At 40.1% G+C, this 24,859-nt stretch overlaps 1 protein-coding gene across 1 annotated transcript in view; it reads left to right on the top strand.

The window, feature by feature from the left end:
* Positions 1–24,481, top strand: part of LOC109927772 (adhesion G-protein coupled receptor D2-like) — a 259,955-nt gene extending 235,474 nt beyond the window's left edge. Inside the window, exon 24 of the mRNA XM_048601531.1 lies at positions 22,523–24,481. Coding sequence (XP_048457488.1) covers positions 22,523–22,672 — 150 coding nt within the window. The 3' untranslated portion in view covers positions 22,673–24,481. The remainder of the gene's footprint in view (positions 1–22,522) is intronic.
* The last annotated feature ends 378 nt before the right edge of the window (positions 24,482–24,859 follow it).

Below are 24,859 nucleotides of genomic sequence, written 5' to 3'. Positions count from 1 at the left end.
TGAGTTGGGGCTTTAATAAGATGCAAATGTGTGGAATTGGGTAGTACCTGCTCAATAGTGAGATCCTGAAGTTGCCATTTCAGGCTTGAGGGAAAAATCGCAAAAAAATTTCCTGATGTGGTATTCTGATTTTCCCATCTTTTTCACCCATTGCTCACATCACAACAGGAAGGGAAGATTCTGCTCTAGGTTATTGTATTGATTTGTAAACTCTTCCATGCTGTACAAAGGTTAATTTTAGGTGTTTGCAAATTTTCTAGTTCTAGGTCAGAAGGATCCATCACTAAATATCAACCATCACGTTTGGTTTTTTTTTGAAATAGCTTTATAACAACAAAAGGCAAGATTTTCATGAAGGAGATGGGAGGCAAACCTGTCAACATTAAAGAGGCCCCTGTCTGCCATATTTTTGTCCAAGGAAGGTGACCATATCCATAACTGTTAAATGCTCAAGCACTCACTAGCCTGGCCCTTACAACCTCCATGCCCCCTGTATGGCCTTTCCTATCTCTTATACCGCCACAATGCCTTTCCGAAGCCCTGCCATGATGCCGATACATTTACCGTTTGGAGTCTTTTAGCATCCACTATGTGCAGAACCCGTGAACAGGCAGGCAGTAGAGGGATACAGACCATATGCAGGCAGATGGAATTCATTTAGGATGGAATCACGGTCAGCATAGACATAGTGGGCCAAAGGGCTTGTTCCTGTGCTGTATTGTTCTATGTACAGAACTACTAAGCCACAGGAAAGTCTGCTAGGTCTGCCGTAGAACCTGACACAATAAACAAACATACTTTGAAAATCTTACCTACAAAATACTCCACTACCCTCTCCGGCAATGCATTCCACGCCCCTACCACTCTCTGAGTAAAGAACCTACCTGTGATGTCTCCCCATGTCTACCTCCACTCACTTTAAAACTAAGCCCCTTTGTAATAGCTACCTCCACCCTAGGAAAAAGTCTCTGGCTGTCTACTCTATCTATACCTCTGATCATTTTGTACACCTCCATCAGGTCACCTCTCATCCTTCGTCATTCTAAAGAGAAAAGGCATAGCTCTCGCAACCTTTCCTCGTAAGACCTTCCCTCCATTCCAGGCAACATCCTGGTAAATCTCCTCTGCACCATTTCCAAGCCTCCACATCTTTCCTGTAATGAGGCGACCAGAACTGGACACAATACTCCAGATGTGGCCGAACCAGGCTGTTGTATAGCTGGAGCATAACTTCATGGCTCTTGAACTCGATCCACTGGTAATGAAAGCTAACACACCATACGCCTTCTTAACAACTCTATCCATCTGGGTGGCAGCTTTTGGGGAACTGTGAACATGAACCCCAAGATCCCTCTGCTCCTCCACACTGCCAAGAATCTTTCCATTAACCCTGTATTCTGCTTTCAAGTTTGTCCTTCCAAAATGAATAACTCTCACTTTTCAGGGTTAAACTCCATCTGCCACTTCTCAGCCCAGCTCTGCATCCTATCAATGTCCCTTTGTAACCTAGAACAGCCCTCCGCACTGTCCACAATGTGACCCACCTTCGTATCGTCCGCGAACTTGCTAATCTACACTTCCACTCCTTTGTCCAAATCATTTACAACAATCACAAATAGAAAAGGACCCAGGACAGATCCCTGTGATACACCACTCGTAACTGAGCACCATGTTGAATATTTTCTGTCCACTACCACCCTTTGTCTTCTAAGGGTCAGCCAATTCTGAATCCAATCTGCCACATTTCCCCCTATCCCATGCCTCCTTACCTTCTGCATGAGCCTACCATGGGGAACCTTATCAAACGCCTTACTTAAATCCATGTATACCACATCCACTGCTCTACCTTCATCCACGTGTTTGGTCACCTCTTCAAAGAATTCAATAAGATTTGTGAGGTATGATCTACCCCTCACAAATCCATGCTGACTATCACGAATCAAACTGTGCCTTTCCAAGTGATCATAAATCCTATCTCTCAGAGCCCTTTCCAATAGTTTGCCCACCACTGACGTAAGACTAACTGGCCTGTAATTTCCGGGGTTATCCCTATTCCCTTTTTTGAACAAGGGAATAACGTTTGCCTCTCTCCAATCTTCTGGCAGTATACCCGTGGACAGTGAGGACGAAAAGATCATCACCAAAGGCCCTGTGATCTCTCCCCTCGCTTCCCGTAGAATCCTTGGATAAATCCCATCAGGCCCAGGGACTTATCTATCTTCAACTTCCTCAAAATTCCCAGCACATCTGCCTTACTAACATTGACCTCCTCTAGCTGACCAGCCTGTTTCACACTGTCCTCCTCTACAACTCGGTCCCTAATGAGGATACCTGGCAACTGTATCTACAGCACAACCTGAGCAGATTTGTTTAGACATTTGTTTATCCAGATGGTCTGGTAATAAAATGAGATAAGGGTATATTGTTACAGATAATCGCTACAGTTTTGTTAAATTTGAATTATTAGGACTCAAGAATATTGTCTACTGTTGATATTAGTTCAGTATGTGATGTAATTTTTACATCTATACACTTATCTATGATGTGCAAATGTTACCATTTACATTAAGGAGGATTACTGATATTTCCAGTCATTTTCCTTCTATAAAGTGGGGAATGCCAATGCTAGGTGAATCAATCTTTTTTCTCTCGACAATTTGTTCATACTTAATCTTCCTGATTTGTCAATACAAAACATCCCTTGTTACCGTTAACTTAAAATTCTGAAGGCCTCAGCAGGTCGGACAGTATCTGTAGTGAGGACAGGGACACTAACATTTCGGATGAACATTGAATCAACCTTGTTATTGATTGTTTTACATGATTTCATCCCCTAAAAATGATCATTGATGATGTGATTATATTCTGAACTGTTTAGGTCTATTCCATTCTAGTAATTAGCTCTTCAATGCTTTAATAATGAGAATCTTGCAAATACCCTGAGGGAATATTGTACAAACTAAGACCAAGCTAGCCAATGTCATACATAGTTTTACTTGAAAATTACTTTCCTTTTAAAATCCACCCAAAATTGTATTTTTGAAAGGATCAGCCAGTGCTTTAATGGGTTTTACCTACTCCAGTCCACAAAACCTAATCACATTTACATTGTATTTGAGCATCATGCTAGGTTTGGCTACTGAAAGAAATTAACTGCGGTTATAAGTGAGCATTTGATGCTGAATTTTTGTCTGAACCAGTCAGCAATTACTCAAAGTTCCAGTCAAACAAAAATGGTTTGTTTGTGGGACACCTTTGCACCTTTGGACTCTGACACTTCTAAAGTGTCCTTCAAGGACCTGAAAGTTCTTTTATTTGAAATTTCACAATGAAAGATGATATTAATGCAGCTATTGGGGTAGATCTTTCCTCTTTAAGAAACAGGAGGCTGTATGGATGGGTGAGTCCATCCTTGGGTCACTGAGGACTGGTGGATGTGCCATGGGGTCTCTCAGGACTGGTTCATCTCTCTTGGGTCCTTAAGGATTTATCAAACTATCCTTGGGTCAAGGAAGACTGCTGTGATCTACATGGGTCCTGGTGTATGCTATGGGTAGTTAAGAAGGCATTTGGTACGATTGACTTTATTGGTCAGTGCATTGAGTATAGGAGTTGGGAGGTCATGTTGTGGCTGTACAGGACATTGGTCAGGCCACTTTTGGAATACTGCATTCAGTTCTCGTCTCCCCACTACAGGGAGGATGCTGTTAAACTTGAAAAGGTACAGAAAAGATTTACAACGATGTTGCTAGGGTTGGAGGGCTTGAGCTATAGGGAGAGGTTGAATAGGCCTGGGCTATTTCCCTGGAGCATCAGAGGCTAAAGGGTGACCTTATAGAGGTTTGTAAAGTCATAAAGGGCATGGATAGGGTGAATAGCCAAGGTCTTTTTCCTGGGATAGGTCGTCCAAACGGTAAGGTAAGAGGGGGAAGATATAAAAGGGACTAAAGGGGCAACTTTTTCATGCAGAAGGTGGTGCTTGTATGAAATGAGCTGCGAGAAGAAGTGTTAGAGGCTGGTACCATTACAACATTTGGATGGGTACATGAATGGGAAGAGTTTAGAGGGGGAAAAGGGGCAAATGCTGCCAAATGGGACTAGATTAATTTAGGATATCTGGTCAGCATGGACGAGTTGGGCCGAAGGGTCTGTTTCAATGCTGTACAACTCCACGACTCATCAGGCAGCTATTTATTTCTAAATATGCATCCACTGTGGCTTTGGCGCCTACTATATACTATTGTCTATCAGTGGCAGCAAGAGGTCAGCTCCTACTCTGTCAAATCTACAACTTCGTAATATTTCCTGCTGAGGAATGAGTCCCAGCCAGAAGTGATAGCCTGCACCTGGAGTAGCCAACGGTATCTGTGCAGGGGACACGCATTCGGATATCTTTCACCTATCAGGCTCCAAATGAGGAGGAGTTGTTGGACATTGGAAACAAAATGCTCTAGTAATGTGATGGCATTACTGTTTACTCTCATTTATTTCCCTCACACACAAATCTGAGAATGTCTCCTGTAAGATACTCAAACTAAAACACAGCAAAATGTATAATTGAATAATGGCCGAAGAAGATTTTGACAGTCATTCCTAGAAAACTTTCATAATTTCTTTTGGGATCCGGGATAAGAAAGCTAGCTCAAATATTTCCAATGGCCAGTCATTACTGCAGCATTATTGCGGAATCTGCATCACATCACACTCTGAAGAAATTGCCCGGCAGATTTAATTTTCCACAGGGAAATTCCTCTATGTCTGGAATGTTCTCACAGTCTCCATTTAAGTCGGAAGCTTAAGAGTGTTAAAATGAAAGCAAGTAAGTAGTTACACAGGAAAAAATATCGTAATTAGATATATTCTAACTTCTGAGTAACTACTCAATTTACCTCGCGGACTCCCCCAGCTTCTTCATCGCAGACCCCTTCCACTCCCCCAGACTTTGACCTGACCAATTCCCCAGGACCCAAACCCCCTTCCCTGTATCTGCACAGATGCCCCCACCCATTCCACTGCTGCTGGACCTGATCTTAACCACTTCCCTGTGCTGCATCTATGTCTTCCACTTCTATCAGACTCTAAGCCCAACCATTCGACCAAATCCGATCCCACCTCCCTGTGGACCAGATCAGACCATACGCTCTCCCCCGCCATCCCAAACCCAACCTCTACCTACCTGGCACCTGATCCACTTGGCACTCCACTTACCTGGCACCCTAAACCCTACCTTACCTAACCCTCCAGCATTCTAACTCTCCATTCCTCTCCTCCACCAGAGCTCTCTGGACCTAACCCAACCAGCCTATCAGACCCACCCAGACCATCCACAACCCTGCTGGACCCGACCCCTTGCCACCCTGGTACCCTGCTGACTTGGCACCTTATCCTCTTCCCACTTGGTATCCCAAGCCCTGTTACCCTAGCCTCTGAACTGATACTCTACCCACCTGGAACCTGGCACACAACTTATCTGCCACTCTATCTCCTACCTATCTGGCATCCTTTTCCCTGATATCTTACCCCTACTCATCTGGCACCTTATCCAAATTCTCTACTTATCAGGCACCCTAAACCTACCTTACCCTACCCTCCAGCATCTGAACATTGCACTGATCTTGTGCATGTATGGTTCGACAGCAGCTGTCAATGTGGCTGTCAGGGCCTTTAATGTCAGAATACAGCAGCTGACTGCTGTGCTTTGCCTTCCTCTGTCAGTTCTATGCTACAATAGAGCTATCAGAGTGGAAATATTGCTGTGCATTTCTGAAGGAATCCTGAATGGGATCATTTCTCAGAAATGCGAAGCTCCCTTCTTTTGTAAAAAATAAAGAATCCATGTGGTAACCTCTGTGAGATTATCACTCACTGAAAAATGCAACCCGGAGTGTCTCACACCTGGATGTACAATGTTAAATGTCCGTCCAAAATTAGTCTACACTTACCTAAACATTCCTTTCACCATTCTGATATATTCTGTTCAGAGCAGTTTGCCTAATTGGTTGCAAAGTCAGTCATTCCCACCTTCAAAATGTTTTGGGAGGAGCTGATTTAAACTACAAACTGACATCAAAGAGAGTTACATCTGAAAGAAAACTATTGAGACCATGAAGATGTCAAAACAGAGCATTAAGGTGTTATTTGAGAGCGTTTTTTCGGCTTCTGCAGGAATTCGTTTGCTGGACATTGGATTCTGTGGTGTGCTGATTCACATGAGTTACTTCTTAGTTACTTGAAGTGTTCTTTAAAGATCGGTTCATATATTGGTTGTATTGCCTAAACCAAATCTTTTGGTTCTTGATTTATTACAGTTAGAAGCAGAATCTCAGCTCTCAACTAAACATTAGAAAAATGACCCAGTATTCTAACGGAAGGTAGAAAATGACCTGTCATTTATTTATTGAAGACTAAAGATTCTCTTTTATGTGTGTGAGATAAAAATGCAGTTCAGCTTCTCTAGACTCTTGTGGTACCTTTATTATATAGATGTTTAAGTTAGAATGGGATGTAGAATTGACAGTTTAGATTCCAATCTTTCATTGCTTTTCAGGAGTGCAGACACCCAAACTGGTAAATCCATTATCCTGCTAACCTAATCGGCAGTTATTTATACATTCAGTAGAGTGGGTTAATTAATTTCCCTGCAAGAACATGTTACCAAAGACAGTTGAAAATCCTGAAGAAAAAGATTTATTTCAATCGTCATAAATAACTTTAACGTGTTCTTAATGCTCATTTCAATTTTCTGGCTCAGTATTCTGCTTGAACAATTTATGAATGAAAAAGCCTTCCATGTAGCCAATGCTTTGTTTAGACTGTTACACGACCTTTTGATTAATACTTGCCCCTTGCACTATTACTAACAGGTCAGTTGTTCTAAAATGATGCATTCAGACCACATAAAATATCACAAAAAAAGCAAAATACTGCAAATGCTGGAAATCTGAATATCAACAGAAATTACCTCAGCTGGTCTGGCAGCATCTGTGGAAAGAGGGAAATGGAGTTAACACTTCAAGCCCATAATGACTTCGTTAAAACTGGAGCTGGGAACCAGAATTGGAGTTGGGAACCAGAACTGGAGTTCTGAGTAACGTTCAACTCAAATTTTAGCTCTGTTTCTGTTTCCATAGTTGCTACCAGAACTGCTGAGTGTCTCCAGCATTTTCTGTGAAAATATCTGTATGTGTATTGATGAAGTTTGTGTTGTTTTAAACCTCCCTTTCTCTTTCTTGTCTATTCCCTTTTGACCAATTAGTTTTAAACGTAATAGTTCTCACCTTCAAAATGTTTTGGGAAGAGCTGATTCAGATAATAAGTGGGCATCAAAGAAAGTCACATTTGGAAAAGAAAATATGACAAGATGATGTCAAAACAGAGCATTAACATGTTATTTGAGACCTAATCACTCATATTATACACACAGATGTGTAAGCTTGATGATATCTAGAGTTGCATTGTGCCCAAATTGTTGTAATAACCCTTAACTTACTTAACTCCAGTGTTGTAGAGATATTTCAAGCTTGTTCAAAAGACTTTTGGGGACATGTGGTTTTTGTACTTGTGCTGCCGGCTTTCTGATCAGTCACAGCACAGCTGTGAAGAGCAGAGGTCATGAATGTAAACAATGAGTCTGTGCACAACATGCCTGTTCCTAACGCTAATCTTTACAGTAATATGCAAGTTAATTCAGTCATTAATGCTACAAGAAATCTTCCCTTAAGAGATTGACTCCTTTATCTCTTGTGCTAAAAAATGCCGGAGAAGATTTATATGTCAATCTTTGTATGACCTGAATTATAATGTACTGAGTGTGCTATATTAGTCCACAGCCAGCGGACATTCAACAATACGTCAAAGGAATGGACTGCAGAATGGAGCTGCCATTATCTTAAACACTTGTGGACTTATGTCAGCTGTGACATGGTATCTTGCCATTGAGTCAACAGGTAGTTTTTTTAGTTCCATTCAGGGCATGAGAGGCAGACACTCCAGAGTGTACTGAGGGTGTGCAGCACTTTCAGAGGTGCCACCTTTTGGATGAAACATTAAAGTGTACAATTTTCCCTCCCAGATGAGCATAAAAGATTTCATCACTCTACTTTGAAGAACAGGGAGTTATTCTAGCTGTCCCACCTCTCTCAACTCGTCCCCTGTTGCTAAATCATCAGGCTGCTAATACAGCACTGGATGAGCAGAATTTTCCTGCAAGTAAATAACGGGAAGACCTAAGCCATTGTTCTCAGTCCCCAATCCAAATTCCATAGCATAACTACTTACTCCATTCCTTCCTTGGAACAGACTGAGATTAAGCTAATTTGTTCGCAACCTTAGCCTTAGATTTGCCACCAAGATCAGCTTCTGACTGTATCATCGTGCAATTATGCAGAGCACCTACTTCCACCTCCACAGTATCTCCTGAGTTCAACCTTGTCACAATTCATCTGCCACTGAAACCTCATTCATGCCTTTGTTACCACTAGACTCAACTGTTCCAACTTCTAGCTCGACTCCCATATTCTACCCTCCATAAGCTTGAGTTCAACCAAAACAAGGTGACTGTTATTTTAACTCGAACCAAGTCTTTTTCCTCTATCACTGCTGTGCTTTTTGATCTACATGGGCTCCTGCAAAGCCTAGATTTTAAAACTCTCATCCTTGTTTTCAAATCCTTTATGTCCTCACAGTTCTCTAACTCTGTAATCACTACCCTCCAGCCCTGTGAAATTTTAGGGCTCCTACAATTCTGGCCACTTGTAGATCATCTTGGTGGCTGTACCTTTAGTTATCTTGGCCCCAGCGCTGGAAAACCCTCCCTGCAGTTCTCCACCTACTTTTCTTGCTTTCCTCCTATAAGAAAATCCTTAAAACAGACCCTTTTTTCTAAGTTTTTGACCATCCTACCTAATATCTCTTGGGGCTGTCAGTTGTACTTTGATTTGTAATGCTTCGGTGAAGTGCCTAATGACTTTTCATTGCATTATACGTGTTATACAAATATAAGTTGTTGTGTCCTGGACAATAATTATTGCTCTTATCACATTGCTGTTTTTGGGATGTTTTTGGGATTTTTTTGCATGCCACCCAGCTGCTGCATTTATTACATTGCAACAGCAACTATATTTCGTTCATTGATGGTAAGGTGCTTTGGGGCATCCAGTGGTCATGAGAAGTGCTGTTAAAAATGTCTGACTTTTAATACTCACAATGGCTCAACAATGAAACAAACTGCAGCACTTAATAATGGATCCGCCTTTATTTACCTGATTTTACGTGGGCATAAGAAATGCTAAAATATTCAATGACAAGGATAAAATCTTCTTTGCTGCACAACATTAAAATGCACTGAATTGACAGGAAATTATACGTTCTTGTTCTGTATGTGTATCAAACTCTATTTTTATTTTTTTTATAAACAGGGTTGCTCAGTCATCACAGCGTAGATGCAAACTACTTGGCCCAAATGGTCCGTGCTGGCAGTTACCTTCCCCATGATCCATGGTTTGCTTTCTATGTCAATGTCAAGGTGGAAAGGACACTGCAAGCTCCGTAGCTTTTCCAATGCATTTTTCTTCAGAGTCCAATTACTCTAGTTATTCTTCACTGAAGTAGATAAACTCACACGTGCTGATATTGAATTCCATATTACCCAATTAACCCAGGAGCTCTGGATCCTAGTGTCAAAAAAAATTGTAAAAGGAATATGAGAAATACTCTCAATCAGAGTATTGTCCTTGCAGTTAACTGTTTATTGAATCTTCCCTTTCTGTGAAGGGCCACATGCAATGTCTCAATTAGTTATAAGAGGAGATCAAAATGTCACAATCTGGTTACTATGTGCAGTGATACATAAGTATGTTCAGAAGGATTTCCTTACAATGTTTTTTGAGTAGAATTGCCAGATCAGTTCTTTTTGGATATGTTCACAGATTTGGTATGGGTAATTGAAATAATTCTGAAGCACTTTACAATGTTGTTACCAAGCCAATGCATATAGAATTATAGACTGGTGAGCCAGACATTGGTATTGGGGAAGATGCTAGAGTCTAATATGAAAAGAATTAATAGCAGAGAAAGAGTCAGCATGGCTTTACAAAAGGAAAATCATGCTTAATAACTTAGAGTTAAAAAGGGACAGCCAGTGGATGTGGCTTGTGTGAACTTTCGGAAGGCTTTAGATAAGGTCCCACATAAGATATTAGTGTAAAATTAAAAACACGTGGGATTGGGAATAGTGTACTGACATGAATAGAGAACTGGTTGGCTGACAGGAAATGAAGAATAAGATCAGATGGGTCCTATTCCGACTGGCATGCAGTAACTAGTGGGCTGCCGCAGAGTTCGGTGCTTAGATCCCAACTATTCACAACATATATTCATGATTTAGATGAAAGAACTAAATGGAAATCCCCATGTTTGCAGTTGATACAAAGCTGGGTAGGAGTATGAACTGTGAGGAGGATGCTGAAATCCTTCTGTGTGATTGCTTATGTGTGCAAATGCATGGCAGTTGCAGTATAATGCAGATAAATGGGAGGTTATCCACTTAGGTAGCAAAAACAGGAGGGTGAATATTATCTGAATGGTGATAGATTAGGAAGTGGGGAGGTCCAGTGAGACCTGGGTGTCCTCACACACCAGTCACTGAAAGTAAGCATGCAGGTATAGCACATGGTGCAGAAGGCAAGTGGTATGTTAGCCATCATATTGAGAAGATTTGAGTAGAGGAACATGGATGTTTTGCTGCATTTGTGCAAGGCCTTGGTGAGACCACATCTGGAGTCTTATGTGAAGTTTTGGACACCTTCTTTGAGAAGGGATGTCCTGGCTATGGAGGCAGTGCAGTGAAGGTTTGCCAAACAAATTCTTTGGCTAGCAGGACTGACGCATGAAGAGAGATTTGATCAGTTAGGACAATATTCACTGGAGATGAAACAAAAGAGGGAGGATCTCACAGAAACCTTTTAAAATACTAACAGGACTAGACAGGGTAAACACAGAAAGGATGTTCCTGAAGATTGGCGGTGTTCAGAACTGGGAGATCATAGTCTAAGGATATGGGGTAGGCTATTTAGGACTGAGTGGAGGAGAAATTGCTTTATCCAGAGTGGGTGAGACAGTGGAATTCTCTGTCACAGAAGGTGGTTGAGGCCAAAACGCTGAATGTTTTCAAGAGGGCGTTAGATATGGTTTTTAGGGCTAATGGGATCAATAGGTACGGGGAGAAAGTGGGAATGGGGTATCGAGTTGGATGATCAGCCGTGGATTGAATTGAATGGTAGCAAAAGGTCAAAGGGCCAAATGGTTTTTTTGCTGCTCCTATTTTCTATGCTTTTTCTGTGTTTCCTTGAATTTTATTTTTATATTGATTAAATAAAATTTATTGAATTAAAAATACTTAATAGAACAGAGGTAGAAGAAATAGTTAACCATTCAGGAAATGCTTCTGAACACACATTTTTCATCATATTGAAGAGATCTGTTAGTAATAGGGCCCATAATAAAAGTGATTTATTTTTTGTGTCTTTTTGAACTATATGCTACATGTGAGTCAGAAATTCAATGCAAAAATACAGTTCAAAATGAGCATTATTTACTTTCAGTTTTTGGTAGCACCTGTTGTTCTAGTGCCGTGAGAGGAAGCACTTTTTAACCTCACGCCCCAGCTCAATGGAACTATAGTTAAGATCAGTGGAGTTGCATCTTCCCATCTGGTAACATTTATCTTTGGCAGCTTTGATGGGCATTGGCATCGCAATGCTGGGAGTGTTAGTGAAAGAGCAGAGAGACTGAGGTACACCAAATTTTGATAAAGTTCCTTGTGGCCAGGAAGAGCAGGATTCCTTCCATGTCCTGCCATTCTTTATCCTCTCCACATCATTATCTGTTTGGAAGCATCTCCCCTGCCCCTACTGTACCCACCTTACATCAAAGACTGTTTGCTGAGTTCTCAATGGCAAATGGCTTCCCACTTCCTGTTGCCAATCCTGACGCTATTTGCCCAGGCAAACCTGCAAGCCCTGTGACTCCACAGACACACACACACTGATACACAGACACAGACACACACGCGTGCGCGCACAATCCCTTCCCAAATAAAGTGTGGATTATGAACAATGCAGTATTGCAATGATCAGGTTACGATCATCCAACATGACGTAGAATTTCTACCATATGCTACAAGCAGCTGTGTTAACCTTGGCCTATGAACACTATCTCCCTTTTGCGTGTTGATTAACAGTGGTGTTCTTCACTCATTGTACACAATGTGCCAATCCTCCCAGATCGACTGCTAAGAAAATTGCTTAATGCAAAGAGATTTACAATGTCCCTTTGTAATTAAGGAGTGCATTCCTGCCCCATGGAATTATTTTTGTTGGATTGCAACTGATATTTAAAATACTGGAGGTGCGTATTAAGTACCTTTGTGCAGTTATTTGAAACTCAGATTGATAATGTGCAATGAAAACAAAACCAGGATGTCCTTTCTACTTTGTACTCAGCTTATACGATTTCACAATATTTACATTTTAAAAGCGACTTCAAAATACAGATCCCACCACTGGGCCTAAGCTGGCTGCACAACTCCAACTATGTTCCCAAGTGAAGTGAATGCTGACAAACACCTTGACCTATTGAAAAGACCTGCTGCGTACTAGGGGACTTATATTAGTCCCTGTTGTAACAGTCCATTACAGGAGAGCACTCTGTTAAGTTGCTTCATTGTAGACACATCAGTATCACATTGCAACCCTGGTGTGATTATAGTTTTCTTTTGTTAGTAAAGTTTGTGCATCTCCTTGCACCCTTTTAGATTGATCTGAGGCACCTGCTGTGCTGACACTCTGCTGCTTTTCTGTATTAGCCCAAACTCCACAGCTTCAGTAAATTGATTCCTGACCTGTATACTGCTTAAAGCAATACTAAGGCTAATATATTCTAAGGCACAAAAAAAGACACCAATAACCTTACCAAGGTTTCAACTGGATATGTAAGACATTGCTGATTGGATATCAACAATCCCTGTGCCAGATACTTGATTGATGTGGAAATGGCTAATCTCAGCGAGAGTACCAGTAGAAGCATTGGCTTTGTATGGGGAATATTATCAGTCTGCCCACTCATGACTGATATCTTGCAACCCATGCAGTTCATGTGTAAACTTTAGATAAAACAATGATTGGGATTGGCTGGGGTGTCCTGAACAGTAATATAGTCTAGACTCAGCTAGGACAAAAACTGAGCAACGTTTGAGGAATGGGGAAGATTACTGGAACTGAACCTCAGCAATGATGTGGGTTGAAGGGGGAATGGGGATCAGTGCCGGTGGGAAGGGAAATGTATAAAAGACCAATAAAGATAGAGCTGAACTTGCCTTACTAAAAGAAAAGCCAGTTTTGAAATGTTGACTGTAGCACTTTATCTGATTTTCCATTAATATCTGATATACTACCAAATCTGAGATAACTTCTAACCTGAAACTGCAGTAAGTAGAGTCATATAGCACTGAAACTGCTCCTTCAGTCCAACCAGTTCTTGCTGACCATAATCCCAAACTAAACTAGTCCCATCTGCCTGTGCTTGGCCCATAATACTCCAAACCTTTCCTATTCATGAACTTATCCAAATGTCTTTTAAACATTGTAACTGTACCTGCATCCACCACTCAGGAAGTTCATTCCATACAGGAACCCACTCTGTGTATAAAAGTTGCCCCTCATGTCCTTTTTTAAATCTTTCTCTTCTCACCCTAAAAAAGTACTCCCTAGTCTTGAAATCCCCCAGCAAAGTGAAAAGACATTCACCTTATCTATACCCCTCATGATTTTAAAAACCTCCAAAAGGTCACCTCTGAATGTCTTCTTCCAGTGGAAGAAGACCCAATCTATCCAGCCTCTCCCTATAAGTCAAATCTTCCATTCCTAGTAACATCCTGGTAAAGCTTTTTTGACTATAGCGCCAGTGTCTTGACTGAGACTTTATTCAAGACTGTCCCTTTCACATCTGAGAATAAAACAGTGACCAATAAGGATATGATTAGAAACCATATCAGGAGAGTACAAATTGCTTGAGCTTTTTGCTAAACGAACATTTCCATTGATCTACAGACTTTGCTGTAGTTGTATGTAAAATTCCACTTACAATACTCAAATATATTTGTTTTATGTTGCCGTTCTTTGCTTGTCCTTTTGAGGTAAATGTTGAAAATAATTTTTGATTATTTAATAATGTTCCACTAACTAATATTAAGGTGTCTATTTGATCCTTTGTCAAGTATGTGGGGCCTGAGAAAGCAGAATTGATAGATTAGCATATCCTACACTGTTGGGGATCTGAAAGCTTACTGTGATCTTTCTACAATTCTGAAAATAATCCTAACACTCTAGTAGCATTTCTTTGCTGCAGTTGATGGTCTTTACTAGCAAACAAAGCAGAACTCCATTGGCACAGGATAAATGGCAGTGGCAAAGCTTAATTCTCCTTTTGAAATAAATTGAAATTCAGCAGGCATGGAAACATCTGCCTGCCAGAGGCAAGATCCATGACTATTCCCCTCTCACTCTTAATTTGTTTATCAGTGGGGGCCTGTTGCATGTCGGGGAGAGTGGGCAACTGGTCATGTTATTGTTTATTTTATAAACTTGTATGCTGCCCTAGGCGGACTGAAATCTGAATATGTATTTGTACTCCCAAATGAACTCTATGCTAAATCATCTGTGACCAGCATCGAGAGATGTACAAGCTCAAGTATATTTGTTTTATGTTGCTGTTCTTTGCTTGTCCTTTTGAGGTAAATGTTGAAAATAATTTTTGATTATTTAATAATGTTCCACTAACTAATATTAAGGTATCTATTTGATCCTTTGCCAAGTACGCCGTACGATGTACAAGCTGGTCACAATCACAACTCTATGCTAAATCATCTAAGTGACAAACTTGTTTCTGTCTGTTAAGTAGACCATGTGACTGACCTGTATTACTGCCTATATCAGGAAAAAAGACAAAAACACTGATCAGGAGATCCTTTAGCATAGTCCAAAATCACTTGTAAGCTTAACTTTGTTGTTCTACTGATTCAACAAAAGGGTTTCCTTTAGAAAAGCTGAGAGGGTGTTTATAGTTGAAGTACATCAGTACATGTGGAATTGAACCTAGAAAAAGATCCCAGGCTATACAGTGTTTGCCAATCACAAGGTGGCAGAGGCACTGCTACAGACCTTAGAACCTCTTAGTTATGAAGTTCACAATCTTCTATGGTTCTGGCCTTGACTGGTGTCCGGTAACCCATTCTGAAAAGTTCACATATGTAAGTATTGGGTGAGAATGGCAGCAGGTATTCTACAGCATTCACCATGGTCAGATGTCCCACTGATGCTCTCTGTCCTCATGTGAGACATTGAGTGAAATACATACAAGCAGATTGTACTCACCATTTAATTCCTGATCAGAGAGAAAAATAAAACAAAACACATTCTGAATTCCCATTTGATAAAGTGCTTCAGTGTTGGACCAGCAGAAGCCATCCAATTCCAGGAACATCCTGGCTTTTCAGCTATAATACAACTCTTAGTCTTACAGTTACCAGCCCCCAAGATAAATTATCCACCTTTTGGCTTTATTTAAGGGTAGAAATAATTATTGTCAATATATTAGTGCTTAAAGAACTCATGTGAGAACTCAACCATGTATCATTTGCCAGCAGTTTTTTAACTATAGTATGTTAATTTCAGTGACTAAATCATCTCAATTAAAAAAAAGAAGCAAGATATGTTGCAAAAAATGTCTTGATGCTTTAGATGTTTTAGGAAGATACATGACACCTAAATTCTCAACTGTTGTGGTGACCTAATTGCTTCATTGGTCTGGTCTTACCTTTCTTCAAAAAATGCTCACAAACTTAGATATGATCCAGCACCATGGAACCCTTTCCAAGTGAGCATGTTCTGTTTTGGTGAACACATCAGAAAGTACACCCCTAATTTTTCTTCAGTCCAGTTAGCATACTTTAAAATACTCCCAGCCATAGGGAGACCAATGATGTAACATTCAAACTTGGCTGTTCTGCGCTGTCCCTAATCATTGCTTGGCAGTCCGACTTGTGAACAGGCACAAATCTGAAAACAGCTTTGGGATTCTCTACCTTAGTTCTCAGGGTGGACGTGGATTTTCATAGCAATTTTGAGTTTGAGGGTGGAAATTCTGTTCTGCAAAGCCGTTGCATTTGTACCTAACATACTAATTACACATTCCTGTGTGTGCTATCTGAGTGTAGATATTAACTTATTTAAAACAACCACTTATAACTTTTGGGCTAAAGCCTTTGTATCAACAGGTCATACAGGAAACCAGTCTCAATGCTTAAAATCTTTGTACAAGATTTTTGACAGTTTGACAATTGGGATTTTTATCATGCGGTTTTTAGAACTTCGTTTTAAATATTTGACCTACACTACTTTATTTCCAAGGAATGGCAATTTGGTGATTGTCTTAATGGCCTATAATCCAGAGTTCTGGACTTCTAGCCCCAAGACCATTTTGGGCACCTAAATGGATCTTCCTTTGCACTTCACTCCCTGATGCCAGGTTCAAATGATGGTCCTGAATCCCTACTTGCTGACACTGAGATTGTGATTGCAGTCTTCCTGGAAGAAGCCTCTGAATTTGCCCTTTCCATGATCCCTGTTGAGGACATTGGGCAGGCTGCATGGCTATAGGAAGCCATCCAGCATTGAAAGATTGACAGCTCCTTTGCCAGAGGTGGTGGTGCTGCTGCAGTATGTAGGATGACACAAGAGCTTGTACATCTCTCAATGCTGGTCACAATTAGTGATATATAACAGGCCAAGAATATTAGGGCTGTCCATCGGGCAGGGCATAGTTCCCCCACTGAAAGGGCCACAATTGTGGCTGTTTATGAATACATGTTTGACTTTCAATAAGCTGATGGCTTCCTCATGCAGTAAGGTGAGGGGGTGCAGGCGTGACTCTTCTACCGGTAAAATGCTAACAAACTCAGAAAATCATGCCCAGTTAGGTGTGGGCGATTGATCTGGATCCCCACAGAGCACCTGGCAGCATGCAGCTGGAAAATTCAATCCTTTACTTCAGTAATGTGTAGGGGAAAGTGGGCACAAACGTGTTAATAGTTCAAATTTGTGTTCCACTGTTCAGGAAATACACTCCTAAATGCGTTCGATTGGCCACTTAAAGGAGCTTCCCACGAATCTGCAAATTGACTTGATCCAAATATCACAAAATATCATTTCAACTCCTAACTTAAGACATTATGCTCAAACAAGAGAATATGCATGTAAAATGTTTGTCTTGATGAAATCAGAACATGTAACCTTTGCACTGCTGATGTCCTCAGAAAAATACTAAACACAAGATTTTAGTCAGGAAATAGTGTAAATGGATTAAAAAGTATCCTACAAACCACCATTTAAAACAAAGTACTAATGTCCTTTTGGTATTTTCCCCTTAAGTTGTCATCACTGTAATAACAAAATACTGAAGAGGGACCCTTTATTGCCTGTGCCATCAGTTCCTGAATAGAAAATTCCAGATTTTCTACTGTAGGCTGTTTGCCAAATCAGTTTTTAGTCAAATATTGCATTTACTGACTTTCATGCAATGTATGATTTATTCTAGCAGTTAACTTTGCTATCCTCACGAGCTGCCTTTCCACACAGTCCTGGAAAGTATCTCCCTGTTGTACATCCTGTTAATCCTAATGTATTTTAAAATCTCCCAGACCAGTATTCTTTTTCTCGTTTAGGCTCTCGAATGTGAGAGATATTTGACATTGACAGGAACTTGAGGAGGTGGCAGTGTAACAAGTAGGAGCTGTGATAGGTCGTTGACAGCTTGACAGTTAGGTGCTTATAGTGACAAGAAACAGTGCTAAACTGCTAAAGCATACAGCCCATATTCCCTTGGCTAATCCAATATTCCCTTTGCTAATCCAATATTCCCTTTGATCACAAAACGGCTGAATGGGATGTACCGTAGTCTGTGCATTTTGTATGGTGTTACGAACCAGCAAAGCTGCTTCTGAATTAAAGGGGCTGCCACTCGACCAGGTTCCAGCTCCACTGCAGCCTGAGAAACAAGGCACTCAAGGGGATACAAGTCAATCAAGTAGAACTTGTTAGTGTATTGTTTCGGCTACAAAAGTTGAGACGATGTAAAAAGACCAGGCATTTGAGTGTGTTTTGCTTAGGTAAATTTCTCTTCCAGAGGAATCAGTTGCTTTTATGACCTTCATACCTTGAGTCAGACTGGCATTGGTCAGGCATTGCCCATGCATATTAGCCACCTGCTTTGATGATTTGCCTACAGTCTGCTGGCATTGATTATCTGCTACAGATTAATGTATTTGTAAAATTATTACAAGCATTGTGTTTTACTCATGCCATTCACCTGCCACTTACTTATATTTCAAATTTTCAAGTTTCATTTTTGTTCATGGGCCATTTAATAGGGCAAAAAACAAAACCGTTGGACTAGCCTCTGGCCCTACCCCACTTGCCGCTGCATAAAAGACTTTTTAAATTAAATTAACTTTTAAATTAAATTACTCATTCATGAAAGATAAAGGTTAAATGTTTTTGTAATCTTAACATTAATACTTAAAGATAACAGGGTTTACTTGAAACATTCTAATATGTCATAAAACAATTGCAATAATCTTGCTCTTTAAAAGGAAATTCTTACCTTACATCCATATTAATCAAAATGTTACATCTGTATTAATCAATCAAATCAACAGTAACATAAATTTTGCTTATAAAGCTGCATTATAATTGTCTTGGTTCAGAGCCATTCTGTTTGCATGATGTCTTGTGTGTGCTGGGGATTTCTGACCCAACTGGCTGAAATTTTGCTCCAACCTATGGTTCCTACTTGCAGAGCTTTGCTCTATAGTAATAGCTGTTCCCTGTTGCAGAGCGGCTGGATCTGATCTGTGGAGCGTACCACATACTTCATTTCAAATGTAAAAAAATAAGTCCCTCACCTTGGCAATATAAGCCAATATCCTAATAATGCTGTGCTAAAATGTACCAGGGTGGCTGGAATGTCTTGCAAATAAACAGTGCTGTATTTTTGAATGCAGTGGCTTAGAAATATGATTGCCCTAAGAACAGGCCAACAGAGCAGTGCGAGTTTTCAGGTTCATGGGGTTCATGGGGTTCATGGGGTTCATGGGGTTCATGGGTTCATGGGTTCATGGGTTCAGGGGGTTGCTTGCTCCTGTTCATACGATCACAGAGTCAATGTGAAATTGCTGCCAGCTCAGTATAGTGGCTCAGGCTTGTAACCAGTCCTATTCCTTGGCTGTATGACTGTTCAGAGGAGGTGGAAAAATAGGCTTGACTGATGCCCCCTAAAGGCAGTCAGTACCTATTTAAAAGAAAGGTGCACTCTGCTGGCATTTGAAGAAGCATTTGGTCTGAGATCTGCTGATTGCATGCTTGGGTTCTCTGATAATGCTTTGGAGACCATGGTCTAGGAGATTGATAGAATGAGGGAGATTCTTTTTCCCCCTAGCAAAAGGTCAAGCTCCCCAGCCCTGATACAGCGAATCAATAAAACTTGCAAATGATACATACAGGCCTGGCTCATCCTGTATACTTGAAAAAGGAGCTCCAGCATGCCCAGCGTATGTTTATTTCCAAGTATTACTTTTAAACTGTATTTTTTCCCCTCTTTGAGGCAACTCTTTTTCCCATCAGTGGAAGCAAGTAAATGAAACAGTCAATGTCAGGACATAGAGGCAAAGCAGAAAAAAGTTCAGTGAGTTCATCACAACTGTTGAGGTAATAATCTTGCTCACTTGCTCTCAGCACAGACCTCCAACATATCTAGCCTCATTACTTACAAAATTACCCTCTATAATCGCAGAACCACACTTTACTTCACATCATCTCCTCTACTCCCACATACTGTCCTTCGTACTTTCATTACTATGCAACCCTCGCTCTCAAACACACTATATACGCATGATTTAATAACAACATTTATACTCACCAATTACCTTTGAAGCAAGTCACAAGAACACTTCTTTCTTGCCAGCAAAGGTTGTAGCAGGAGGCTAATGCAAATGAGTCTCATCCATTTGCACATCAGGTCCTCTGTGGAAGGAAAGCTAATAGCTATCATAGACTGGAGACCATAGCGTTGGTGGCAAGGAACAGGGCTGGAGGAAATGTTACACTGGATTGTTCCACACGTCATCCTCTTTACTCTTCTTTCTTTATTCCCTCTGCACAGATAAATGTGAGGTGCTACATTTTGGAAAGGCAAAACAGGGCAGGACTTATACGCTTAATAATAAATATTTATGGGGATTATTTCCAAGCAAAGGGACCTTGGAGTGTCGATTCATAGTTCCTTGAAAGTGGAGTCACAGGTAGACAGGATAGTAAAGAAGGCATTTGATATGCTTCCCTTTATTGATCAATGCATTGAGTATAGAAATTGGGAGGTCATGTTGCGGCTGTACAGGACATTGGTTGGGTCACTTTTGGAATACTGTGTGCAATTCTGGTCTCCCTGCTATAGGAAAGATGTAGTTAGACTTGAAAGGGTTCAGTAAAGATTTACAAGGATGTCGCCAGGATTGGAGGGTTTGAGCTATAAGGAGAGGCTGAATAGTTTGGGGCTATTTTCACTGGAGAGTCTGAGGCTGAGCTGACCTTATAGGGGTTTATAAAATCATGAGGGACATGGATAGGGTAAATAGGCAACGTCTTAAAGCGAATGGGAGTCCAACACTAGTGAGCATAGATTTAAGGTGAGAGGGGAAAGATTTAAAAGGGACCTGAGGGGCAACGTTTTCACGCAGAGGGTGTTGTGTGTGTCGAATAAACTGCCAAAGTGGTGGATGTTGGTACAATTACAACATTTAAAAGGGATCTAGATGGGTACATGAATAGGAAGAGTTTAGAGCGACATGGCCAAATGCTGGCAAATGGGACTAGCTTAATTTAGGATATCTGTTTGGCATGGACGAGTTGAACCGAAGGGTCTGTTTCCATGGTGTATGTCTCTATGATTCCATGATGCTACGTTCTGCTTTATAAATTGCCACTGCTGTCTTTATCCTTTGTAAAAAAAAAATTAACTCCTGTCTTTTTCTTTACTTTCACAAATAGAATAGATTCAATACCCTCTACCACTTTAGAAAGGGGAGTGGGGTTGATTTGACCCCAGCAAGCCCTTGCTCAGAGACTCTACATATACTTCAGGGGTGAGGGTACAGGAGGAAGCCTTTGTATGGTGCATCATCAGCTACTGGTGTGTAGCATCTCCATTTGAGAGGATGGGTGTTTTGATGGGAAGGATATGATGCCACAAGAGCCACTTGGCTAGGGGGTGAGGTGAACAAACTTGTCTAAATTCAGAGGTTTCAACTGGAGACCTTGAAGGTGCAGGCTGCCAAGAAACATTCATGCAATCATGCACAAGGAACTGCTTGCTGCACTAGGCAGCTTGTCAGCAGGCTTTTGCCCAATGCTTCAGAACACAGCAGAACCCAGCTCTAACATGTGTGTTGAGGCTTTGAACAGAGTAGAGTTTCTGAAAAGGGAGAAAAAAGACATAATCTGAAAAAAACATCTAACATGAGAATTGAGTTCTCACTGAAGCCATCTTTAAATGGATGACATCTTTTATTTAGTTGCTCTATTTTTTTTGCAAATGGATTTTTTTTTTGTCAATGTGTTTGCTTGGGGTTTCAATTGTAGGTAGCCTTGAATCTTTTATGGAACATCACTACAATTTAAATGCCACAGTAGGGTATTGTGACTGAAGTGGCTGAATTGTGTGCTTTTATTTATAAAATGACAGATTGGTTTCTAAAGCATGTCCATTGTTCTGTCAATTAATGGAATGTTAGAAATGTTGGCATTGGGCTTCAGAGACTGTAGCCACTGAATAGGAGGAGAAATCAAAAGCTTTCATTAATGCAACCCAAAGAATATCTCTGAATGCTGTGAATTTAATTTTGTTATTATTGTTTGATGTAAACCACTTTCCAAAAACTAATTTCTTTCAATAGAACTTACTGAGTGGCCATTGCCATCTTATAAAGCGTTTGAAGATTAGAAGAGATGAAGAAGGTCCTGTTTAGTTACAAATATTAGTTGACATCAACATTAATGCTTATAATCTGTTTTGCAAAAATATTGCTTAGATTTTGAATAGATGATAGTAGGAGTAGTGGATATTTTATTCTAATAATTTTTGCAATCAACATTTAAGGAACATTCAGAAAGCCAAGAAACACGAACCCAACAGCTTTCGAGACTGGAGCTTGGCGTTTTCTGCAGGAACAGGTGGTATCTGTCAGGACAACTCAAACCAATTAAAAGGGACCAGACAGTTGCCACTGGGAGCACAAATCACTCACCCGTTACTCTTTGACAGATAGTAATAGTTTCCGGGACATTTAAGCTCTTAGAGTAAAAGAAATGCTGCTTTAAGTCTTAACCCAACATGCTCTTTTTCAATCTACCTACAGGGTTGCAAAGCTGATTGTCCCCTTCCCAGTGGACGGGAGGATATGGAAGATGGCTGCAGCCTGCATGTACCCATTGAGCTTGAAGATCACTCTTGCTCCTCACTGAATGTCATGTCCCTGAAGCGAGTTGGCAGCTTATATTTGGACTGATTAAATCAAGATGACAAGTGTCCCTCTGACTGGTGTTGTGCATTGGTTTAGAAAGTAATGACACTATGGTGGAATCTGTGTGTGTGCATGGTGTAGAAAGCTCTTGAGTGTCTTTAAGGAAGAGATAAAGCAGATTGATAATGGGTGTTCTGTCATCATTAAGGTTGAAGCCCTTTGCTGCCATCTAGAAGTTTGCCATCATTTATAAGATCAGGGAGGTTAACCTCTGTTTTTGTTTCATCTCTGTTTTACTTGACTCAAACCTATCAGTTCAACAACAGTCCCATGGGGAATGGCACGTAGAGCTTTTGCTGGTAAAAGGTGTTATTAAAAATTATTTATCAAGATTTTTTCTTTAGAGTTTGTTTGCCAACAGAGAAAGGTAAGCTATAGTCATAGTTGAATGAATTATAGTTAATGAGGTCATGCAGGTAAAACTATGGTCAGAGCAACACAGTTAATATAATAGACTAAAACACAAGACCAGACACAGCTGCAGATTCCTCAAAAAATAACAATGTGATGCATTTAACCATTTTTGGCATCAATCGGGAATTGTCCTCATTATGATTAGTAACTGAATGTTAGTGATGTTCTTTAAATCAGTCAGTAATGTTAATCAGTTGAACCAGTAAAAATATGAGCAGCAGTGATTCTTTTAAAATTTGTACATGGAAAGATGGTGTTAGGTTACTGTCACCAACTGCAGGATGCACAAAATATTTGGTTTGATTGTATGACAACAATATTATCAGGTGTAGAAAGGAACCTAAATGCTGCCAATGTTTTTTCTGATTATAACCTAGAGGTTTAACACAGTCCTAGGTGGAGTAGCAATGTTCCAATACCAGTGACATACTGATATATTCAGTATAAGTAAAATTAACAATTGTCACCATCTGCATTTTATATGCTGGCAAAGATATATTGTAACAATTGAAATTATGGTAAATCACAGTAGATTGTGATACAGAGTTAAAACTTCGCAGAAAGTGGTGAGATTTCTGGCAGGTCACAATGTTGCCATTTTCTCCATGTCATACTTTTAAAATTGATTGTGCTGTGTTGTGATAATTCATGTATGTGAGCATAATTTTTGTTCAAGTAATTATGTGGTTTCAGCAAATGTTGTAGGTACGCATACAAAAGCATTTTGAATATTGTGAAGCACAGCTAATTTACTTATTTGTGCACTGGTTTTCTATGCTATCAATTATTCTGTACTAAAATGTAATTTTGTCAAACGTATTTTTTCATTCATGAATGTTGATGTGGCTCTAGACTCAAAAGATAAAACACATGAAACTTATTTTAATTCAAAGCTTTATTGAAAATACTGAATAATAGATGGCTTGATGTTGGAACTTGTTGATTGACCGAAAGGTCACAGAACTGTAAGATAGAATTTTAAAGCAGAAAAATAACCCAGTAGATTCTGAAAATCTGAAATAAAAGCTGAAAATTATTGAAATACTCAATAGGTCTAGCAGCATCCGGGAAGAGAAAATTGAGGTTAAAACTTCAGCTGGATAACCTTTCATCAGAATGCTAACGTGTAGTCAATCTTGATCAGCCAGGCATGTATGAGGCAAACAGCTTTTCCACAGAGAGTGAAATTAGACAGCACTTTATCTTAACTCACTCCTACCAGATGCTTTGGCTGAAAAACTCTTTATAAACCAAGAAGGGTCTGATAATATGGAGATAGAAAACAACACAATTTAATCACTGGAGTTTCTCAAGATCGTTAGAGATGAGGAATGTTATCTAGTCAATCTTATTTCATCCATCCAGAGAAATGCTAACATTTCCCAAAATATAGTATCCGGTTACTTTTTTTAAAATTAGGACTTCTCATCTCCACATTTATCGCTGTTTGTATGCAAAAATATTCAATGATCTCATCCTAAAAGTACCTTTCACTGTTTGAATTGTGTCTCCCAGTTCTTATTTGGTAGCGTAGTTTAGAATAATGTCCTGAGTTAATTTTTACTGTTGGTTTTATAAATAGGTATACCTCTATGAACTCCCTCTCTGCACCAAAAATTACAAAGGGCCAGTTTTGGTCTTCTGCAGCAATCAGGTGAGCATTGCAATTGTGCTGCTTGCAAAATTTGCAGCATCAGATGATCAAACACTTTGCTGGTTGCATCACAGTAGCCTGCCAGTAGTGGGCTATGAATGTTG

The sequence above is a fragment of the Rhincodon typus genome, chromosome 10, assembly GCF_021869965.1.
Source record: "Rhincodon typus isolate 14 chromosome 10, sRhiTyp1.1, whole genome shotgun sequence".
Taxonomy (NCBI): Eukaryota; Metazoa; Chordata; class Chondrichthyes; order Orectolobiformes; family Rhincodontidae; genus Rhincodon; species Rhincodon typus.
Note: the sequence above shows the minus strand (reverse complement) of the source record. Positions and strands in the feature narration are given on the sequence as shown.